This window comes from Cnephaeus nilssonii (genome assembly GCF_951640355.1).
Source record: "Cnephaeus nilssonii genome assembly, chromosome: 16".
NCBI classification, from domain to species: domain Eukaryota; kingdom Metazoa; phylum Chordata; class Mammalia; order Chiroptera; family Vespertilionidae; genus Cnephaeus; species Cnephaeus nilssonii.
The window spans coordinates 40,066,969-40,076,362 of NC_137087.1; the positions used below are offsets into that span (position 1 = coordinate 40,066,969).

General features: G+C 46.2%; 1 protein-coding gene and 1 long non-coding RNA gene across 2 annotated transcripts in view; both read right to left on the reverse strand.

Annotated features, from left to right (window-relative positions):
- The window catches only part of LOC307112705, a 44,222-nt gene that overhangs the window by 18,416 nt on the left and 16,412 nt on the right, over positions 1-9,394 (reverse strand). The window lies entirely within an intron of this gene.
- On the reverse strand, positions 5,169-5,805 carry LOC307113043 (large ribosomal subunit protein uL11-like). Its single transcript, XM_079794296.1, has one exon. The coding sequence runs from the start codon at positions 5,702-5,704 to the stop codon at positions 5,207-5,209; it is 498 nt and encodes a 165-aa protein (XP_079650422.1). The 5' UTR covers positions 5,705-5,805; the 3' UTR covers positions 5,169-5,206.

Consider the following 9,394-nt stretch of genomic DNA (forward strand, 5'->3'; position numbering starts at 1 on the left):
TATAAAGCCCAAAGAGATTAAAGTCAATTAAAAATATGATCTGAAATGGCAGAATTCTCCTAATCCTATATAATAAAAGCCCAGTGACCGAAATGACAGAATGACCAGAATGACCACAGCCCCTCGCCCTGGCTGGCCCCACCCCCCAGCGAGCAGTTAGGGGTGATCAGGCAGTAGAGTGGTTAGGGGCAGTCAGGTAGGCAGGCGAGTGGTTAAAGGCGATCAGGCAGGCAAGTGGTTAGAGGCAATCAGGTATGCAGATCAGTGGTTAGGGGCGATCAGGTAGGCAGGTCAGCAGTTAGGGGCGATCAGGCAGGCAGGCAGAGTGGTCGGGGCGATCAGGTAGGTGAGCAGTTAGAAGCCAGCGGTGCCGAATTGTGAGAGGGATGTCTGACTGCCAGTTTAGGCCTGATCTGCAGGGATTGGGCCTAAACCAGCAATTGGGACATCCCCTGAAAGGTCCTGGATTGCAAGAGGGTGCAGGCCTGGCTGAGAGACCCCCACCCCATACATGAATTTCATGCACTGGGCCTCTAATATAACCATAATTGACAAAAATGCATATGTGCTAACTCACTAATTGAAAGACTTTTAATTTAAAAATAAGATTTTATATTTAAAATCCAGTAATACATTTATCTATATATATATAAAAGGCTAACATGCTAAGTATTCATCTGACTGGTAGCTGTGACATGCACTGGCCACCAGGGGACAGATGCTCAATGTAGGAGCTGCTGAGCTACAGTGACTTGACAGCGGCAGTTCCTGGGTGATGCACCCCAAAACCAGAGAGGAGGGAGCCCAATTCCTCACAGGTTCGTTCAATTCCACCTTTATCCATGGGTTATGTTGTTGCCTGGATATTGTTGGCCCTGAATCTGGTTTACTGCACACTTACATTTGTGTTCCACACCCTGTACATCAGCAACTTTGCAGAGTGCCCTCTCATACTCTGGGACCCCTCAGGGGATGTCGAAGAGCCCATTTTGGCCTGATCCCCGCAGGCCAGGCCGAGGGACCCCACCTGCCGGAGGAACCCCGCTCACTCCACAGACACCAGGGAGGGATCGCAGGAGGTTGGCTCCAGGGCGTGTCTGGCCCCTCTCGCCCAGTCCCACCCCACCGGCCACCCTCTTCTTAATTTCCTTTCAATGTGCACAAATTCGTGCACTGGGCCTCTAGTAAGAGAAAATAAACTTGAAAGCAAGAAGTCATGGAAAAGAAAAATAAGAACATTAACCCTTTGCACTCGCTTGCTTTTTTCATCGAGCTGCTACTGATGCTAACCGTGTCAAGTCACACTCGACATCCGAGTGCAAAAGGTTAAAATGGAAATGCTGGCCCTGACCGGTTTGGCTCAGTGGATAGAGCGTCAGCCTGCAGACTGAAAGGTCCCAGGTTGGATTCCGGTCAAGGGCATGTACCTGGTTTGCGGGCACATCCCCAGCGGGAGGTGTGCAGGAGGCAGCTGTTGGATGTTTCTCTCTCATCGATGTTTCTAACTCTCTATCCCTCTCCCTTCCTCTCTGTAAAAAATCAATAAAATATATTTTTAAAAAAATGAAATGCTCAGCAAGTATGAACCAGAAGAAAGATAGCAGCTTAATATCTGATAAAATAGAATTCTGGGTAAAGATTTTTATAGCAAGGGATATGGCAAAAGAGCAATATAACCACTATAAAGCATAACAACAACTGGCAATTGCAATGAGAAATTTTAACATTTTGTGAAATCAAATCCTACCTAATAAAAGAGTAATATGCAAATTGACCCTAACTCTGCTACACCCACAAGCTACGCCCACACACCATGCCCACAAGCCAATCAGAGCGAGTATGCAAATTAACCCAACCAAGATGGCTACAGCCACGGAGAAAGTAGGAGGGAGGCTTGGGTTTCCAAGGCGATAGAAGAAGCCAAGCTTTCCACCTGCCCTGGCCGGCCTAAGCCTCCACTCAAGGCTACCTTCAATTATAGAAGGTAAACAAATCCAAACAGAAATGGCTGCTGGCCACGGAGCAAGCAGGAGGCTTGGCTCCGCTCCAGGATACAAAGTTTCAATTGTAGAAGGTAAATAAATTCCAGATACCATAGCCTCCGCTTGGGTCACCAGGGGGCGGGCCGGCCTGCAAACCACCACAGGCCCCTCACTCAGGCCACCCCACGCCCCAAGGGAACCCCCACCCTGATCCGGGACACCCTTCAGGGCAAACCAGCTGGCCCCTACCCATGCACCAGGCCTCTATCCTATCTAATAAAAGAGTAATATGCAGATTGACCATCACTCCAACACACAATATAGATGCCCCCATGTGGTCAAAGATCCTGCCCCCATGTGGACACAAGATGGCCACCACAAGATGGCCAGCAGGGGAGGACAGTTGGGAGGCACCCGGCCTGCAAGGGAGGGCAGTTGAGAGGGACCAGGCCTACAAGGGAGGGCAGTTAGAGGCGATCAACCCTATAGGGGAGGGCAGTTAGGGGTGACCAGGCCGTCAGAGGAGGGAAGTTGGGGGCAAACAGGCTGGCAGGGGAGCAGTTAGACATCAATCAGGCTGGCAGGCAGAAGCAGGCGAGCAGTTGGGAGCCAGCAGTTCTGGATTGTGAGAGGGGTCCCAGATTGGAGAGGGTGCAGGCTGGGCTGAGGGACAACCCCCCCCCCCGCCCCCGTGCACAAATTTCGTGCACTGGGACTCTAGTAAGACAAATAAGCAGATATATGAAAACTAAAATGATAAGCTTGAACCATGAGGTAAAAAGTCTATACCAATAATTAGCAAGGTCGCTTTCTTTGCAAGTTTATATAGGTTATTAAAGAAATAGGTCATGTAATAGGCTGAAAAGAAACCTTGATAAATTGAAAATGATCAGTAGCATAAAGACTTTGTTTTCTAGATAGAATGGAATAAAATTAGAAGTTACTAAAAGATTTAACAACCACAAAAAGCATTTTTATTAGGAATCAGATCATATACATGTATACATATCTATATGTATAAACATATACACACACACCCATGTTTAAAAAAATTTTAAATACACTATCACAAAATGTGTTGCAGATTTAAACCTTAATTTTTAGGAAAATGTATGGTTTTAATCTATAATAATAAAAGTGTAATGTGCTAATTAGACCGGACGAAGCCGGGGCTGCGAGGGAAGCCCAGATCCCGGCTGCCTGCTGGCAACTGGAGTGAAGCACAGGTCCCGGGGAGTGTCAGAGGGAAGCCGGTGCCAGCAGCTGGGGAGAGGAAGGCCTACTCTTGCACGAATTTCGTGCATCAGGCCTCTAGTATTTATATAAAAACAACAATGGATAAAAGAAAACAAACTTAGCATTTAACTCAAAAGGGAATCCTAGCACACTGCTGGTGGGAATGCAGACTGGTGCAACCACTGTGGAAAACAGTATGAAGTTTCCTCAAAAAATTAAAAATGGAACTCCCATTTGACTTAGTAATCCCACTCCTAGAAATATATCCCAAGAAACCAGAAACCCCAATCAGAAATAATATATGCACCCCTATGTTCATAGCAGTACAATTTACAATAGCTAAGATTTGGAAACAGCCTAAATGTCCATCAGCAGATGAGTGGATTCAAAAACTGTGGTACATCTACACAATGGAATACTAGGCTGCTGTAACAAAAGAAAGAACTCATACCATTTGCAACAGCATGGATAGACCTGGAGAACAGTATGCTAAGTGAATAAGCCAGTCAGAGAAAGATAAATATCATATGATCTCACTCATTTGTAGAATATAATGAACAACATAAACTGATGAACAAAAATAGATCCAGAGACAGAAAAGCATCAAACAGACTGAAAAACCTCAGAGGGAAGGCAGGGGAGGGTTGGGGAGCGGGGGAATGTAAGAGATCAACCAAAGGACTTGTATCCATGTATATGAGCATGACCAATGGACACAGACAATAGGAGGGAGGGGGCATGTGCTAGGGGGCAGAAGAGGGTGGGGAGAGGTCAATGGGGGAAAAAGGGAGACATATGTAAAACTTTCAACAATGAAGAATTAAAAAATAAAGAATTTGCAAAAAGCAAAAGAATAAATTACTTCTAAAAACTCAAGTTTAATCCTAATTAGGTTTTCTTTGCAACCTCTTCTCTGTAGCTGAAGTTTCCTTCTGTTCCTGAACTCTTACAAGGCTTTCGTGCCAGAAACCTGCCTCTGTGATGAAACGGTTCTTCTCAGCTTTTCCTTGAGACTTTTTAATTGTTTTCTGTGGGTCTCAATTTCATCAGTTCCAAGGTTCTTCGGGTCGTTTGCTGCAAAACTTCCCACCTATTGCTGCCAAGTCACAGTCTGCCAGGACGGTAAGTCCAAACTGCTCTGCTCGCTGTGTTCACTGTGCTTCTGTTGATAAGGCTCAGTCATTTCATTCCCTCCCTCCTCAAGTCACGCATCTGCCCCTTCGACCGAGGCTTCCTTAGTCTGGACATCATGATGGGCTTTTTCTCCTCTTCTCCAGCCATGTTGGTGTGAGATGGATTTTTCTTGTTACGTTGCACTTGGATTTGGAGCATCCCTCCGTGTCCTCCTGGGTACTTTTGATGGGTCAGCATCCTCTTCATCCTTCGATTCCAGGTTATTACATGTCCCCTTCCTCCAGGGAAGCTGTCAGGACGTTGGTCTTGAGCCAGCATTCTGCAGGAACAACCGAACTCTCCACTCAGGCCCCAGAGCTCACTGGAACCCTGAGCCTTTTTCCAGTTGCCCACAATCGCTTTAATTTCTTCCACTTTGTTTTGATGGAATTGGTTTCATCTTTCAGAGCCTGGATCTACTTTTGCAGGGACATCAACTGTTCTTAGTCTGAATATTGAGGATTTTCTTTTCCCAGATGTTTTACTACAGTGCACATGATGTACCTTGTCATAGGGTTGAACATGTCCAGGTCACCAGACACTTCTGCATTTGCATCCTTTTCCCCCACAGGATGAAGCAACTACTTCTTCCTTCTCTTCTTCTTCCTCCTCCTCCTCTTCCTTCTCCTCCTCCTCCTCCTCTTCCTCCTCCTCCTCCTGGATGCCTGATAAATTCTGAGATTACCATCTCCTATGAAATCCAGGGACAGGGAGACTTGGTGTCTCATCATCAGTGGGTTCTTCCAGAATGCTCTTCAACTTATTTTTTTTGCTTATCAAATGATTTTTAATTGAGTCATTTTCCTTTGTGGTTCTTAACTAGCTGGACATTCCACTGCACCACTGTTGATATCATCTATGATGTCATGCGGGTGGTGGCCATCAACATTGCATCCCACAGACTGGGCAGTCCCCAGGATCTCTTTAATGGTTCCAGAGAGTTCTCTAGCTAAAGATCGGTGCCGCATCTGTCGGGCAATGCTGACAATCTCATCGAATGTGATATTTCCACTGAGCTTAATGTTTTTTTGCTTCTTTCTGTCTCTTGGCGGTTCTTTGAGGGCTTTGATGATCAGGGCAGAGGCAGAAGGCACTACCTCAGTCTGGGCCTGTCTGTTCTGAATGGTCAGTTTCACTGTAACCCTCAGACCCTTCCAATCACCAGTTGCTTTGGCGATGTCATCACCAACCTTTTTTGGAGACAGGTCCAGGGGGCCAATCTTGGGGGCCAGGGCAGACGTGGCACCCACTTCCCCACCGGTGCACCTCAGGTATACGACTTTGATTTCGTTGGGGTCGAACTTCGGCGGCATGGTGGAGGCAGCTGGTGTCGGATGAACCCGGATTCGGGACGACCGAGGAAAGTTGCACTTGAGCCTCCTCCGAGCCAAAAGCCGAAAGCTTCAACCTCCTCTGTGATTGTCGCAAGTACATTTCCCAGCTGGATGCCCAGAATCACTCCTGTGACAGGAAACTGGGCAGACCAAGCCACGGAGGGTTGCGTGGACAGCACCAAACATTAAAGAACTCACACACCCTTTACCCTGCCCTTGGCGTTTTCTTCTCTCTACTTAGACTTTGCGCTCTGTGGTCCCAGAAGGCCCACCAATTACTCAGTGCACATTATTCTCAGCCTGGAATGATCGCCCCCCCCCCCCATTGCCCATGTGGGGTCACACCCCTTCTTTTAACAACTGTGCTTACTAAGTAGGGGTGAGTGACCAGAACCCAGGACAGGGCCTGGTCAGGATTAGGGGCCCATGTTTGTGGGAGGAATAAATAAATGAGTGAAGGAAGGTAGGAAGGAGAGAAAGCCATCATTTGCTCTTCCTGGAGATTCACTTAGTGGTCTGCTGACTCAGCAGGCGGTTAAAACCCCTGTCGAAGTAGAATAGAGGAATGATGAAATTTAAAATGGTGAAAAAATGTCCATAGCATGTGACCATGTAATATGAATTAAAATTCACCATTTTGAACTTATGAGGGAAGGTGGGGGGTGAGGGGGTAAGAGATCAACCAAAGGACTTGTATGAATGCATATGAGCATAACCAATGGACACAGACAGTGGGGGGAAGGCATATACTGGGGGGGTGGGGATGGCTGGGGAGAGGTCAATGGTGGGGGGAGAAGGAGACTCATGTAATACTTTAAACAATAAAGAATTTAAATAATAATAAATTTAAAGAAAAATAAAATTCCCCATTTTGAACTACATAGGATCCTAATGTTTTGAAAAAAAGTTTATGGTGTAATAGAGATAATTTCCTATAATCCCATTTGAGAGAATTAAAAACAAATTGTGATGTAATTAGAACAACTGCTTGGGAAAGTTTGAACTCTTCCCCAATAATCTTTGGATCAAAGAAGGTACCAAAGTCAATATTGCACAATCCTTTAAAAATACTAACAGTGGATACACTAATAACATGTCGAATAAAAAGATGACCGGAAATGAACCTGGGACCCTTCAGTCCGCAGACTGACACTCTACCCAGTGAGCCAAACCAGTTAGGGCCTAAGCCACATTTTAAACTAGGAACCAGGGTCCTCTGGAGAAATGGCCAATTAGAGAGCTGGGGCAGGAGTACAAGGTGATGGCTGTGTCAGAAAGTAAGGGATTTCTCAAAGACGGATGTGGTCGTGTGAAAACAGAGCCACTGAGTTCGTTTCATCCAAGGTTCCGTAGCGCGGTGCGTGTCAAGTCCAGAGCTGTGTGCGTCAGGAAGCAAACACTGGCTGCTCTTAGTCCCACATAGAGGGCTGGCCAAGACCTGAACTCACTCAAGTTCGGGAGGTTACAAAACTGAACTCCTCTGACCCCTGTTCAGTCAGCCTGAGCGGCTGCAATATTGACTCAGTGGTGTTTACTTGCTGGTCACCGATTAGCACGGAATGCTGGGGCATACACAGTACACAAACGCTAGGGAACTCGCTCGACCGGAAAGTTGACTGGTGAGCAAGCGTGCAGGACGTCGTGTCCTTAGCCAAGGTGCTGAAATGTCGAGGCCAGCGCCTCTTCATTCAAATGGGCATAACTTTCCCTTCGGCAAAGGGGATGGAGTGTATCAAAAGAGATGAGATGGAAGTGAGAATTCTGTCAATTGTCAGTCTCCCTGTTAACACGAGGGCTAAAACATCGTGTGAATGGGGCCTTGACGCGTCTTACTTTTCCTTACGAAAAGAGCTTAGAAGTAGCTGCACTAATCAAGTTAGGACAAATATGATGGTGTCTTTACGGGATCTGTCCTTGTACAGCGTTACTGTTGGTGATCTGATAATGTAGGCCATCCCACTGACATCTGGCTCCTCATGATCACTAAATGTTCCCCTTGACGAGGTCTGCACGTTATGCTGGTTCGTGCTGTGCGTCTGTTCAAGGAATTCCCTCTCTTCTGTCTTCCAGAGTCCACGCCTGTGGTCGTGTCTAAAACCTCCCCTCCTTGCTGTGCCCGCGTCATTCCATTATTGGCGACAATGACAGGCCAACAACGTGACAGAAAACACTGTGTCTGGAGGCGAGTGGGTCGTGACGGGCTTTCCAAGCCTCCCCCTAAATTCTCTGACGTGGGTTCTTCCCTGGTACCTGTGCATCTTCACCTCTGCAGTGGTCTGCGGCGATGGAGAGAGGGGGTGGGGAGAATCTCTGTCTTTTATTTCTTCTCTTGAGAATCTAAGGCCCTTTAATGCTTGGAGTCAATTAAGGTCTTCCATTTAACATGAAGTCCGTGCACAGTCAGTAGGTGCACACTCAGGGGAAGTAATGTTCTGGGGGGGTGTTGGTTTCATTTTCCTAAAATTGTTCTTGCGGCAGCCATAGGGCACCACAATGGGCATTAGAAAATGTAATTTCCAATCCCAGTTTTGTGACTTAGGAGCTGTGTGACACTAGATGGGTGTCCCGTTCTGAGTTTTCCTTTCTCCATGGGAAAAATAAAAATTAGTAATGTCTCTTTTCAGTGTTTTTATTTTTTGGTGGGGGTAGAGTTGATGTTAAAATGTGTATAAATTTACTTAACTAATAAGCAATGCAATTTGGGGATTCAAGATGAATGAGTTATGTTCCCTAGTTTATGTTTAGCTAGCTATGCTGTTAGTATGGTCCTTCAAAAGGCTTTCATTTCCGCCCAGCCAGTGTGGCTCAGTGGTTGGAAATTGGCCTGTGAACCAAGAGGTCACGGTTTGATTCCTGGTCAGGGCATATGCCTGGGCTTGGTCCCCAGTGTGGGGCATACAGGGGACAACCGATTAATGATTCTCTCAACTCATTGATGTTTCTATCTTTTTCTCCCTTCCTCTCTGAAATCAATAAAAATATATATTTTTTAAAAGGCTCTCATTTCTAAGGACAATGTATCCTAGTGTTTGATAAAGCATTAAAGGATAAACACTTGTTTATATACAAGTATTGCCCCCTAAGGTATGAATTCTCAACTGGTCATCAATCTGTGAATCCAGAATATTGAATAATTTTTATTTGATTTGAGAGAGCAAGAAACATCGATATGCAAGAGAAACGTCCATCAGTTGCCTCCTCTATGGGCCCCAACTGGAATGGAAACCACAACCTTCCCAGTCATGACTGGGAATCGGACCCACAACCTTTTGGTGTACCAGACGACACTTCAACCCACTGAGCCACGTTGGGGTGGGCAAGAATGTTGAGCAACTTTTTAAAATAAAAATATTTACTTCACTGGTTCTTAACCATGTGGGTGTTTAAGAGTAAATAACAGTGGCTTGGCTTTACCCCAAACTTATTATACCAGAATTTCAGGGGTGGGGATTTGTAACTGAGCAACAGACCAAAGTCCCTTGGAGAGAGGAAGATTAAAGTAACTAGATCTAGCTGATTAATCACCCTCCGAGTCCAAGAGGCACATTCTGCGTAGCAGGGAGTGCTATGAGCATTTGGAGTTTAAGCTCCCAGTAGACTCAGTAGGAAGAGCCGCTGCGATGGGCCCAGTCGCGCTCCTGGTGCTCTGTCTCTCCTGTTTGCTTCTCC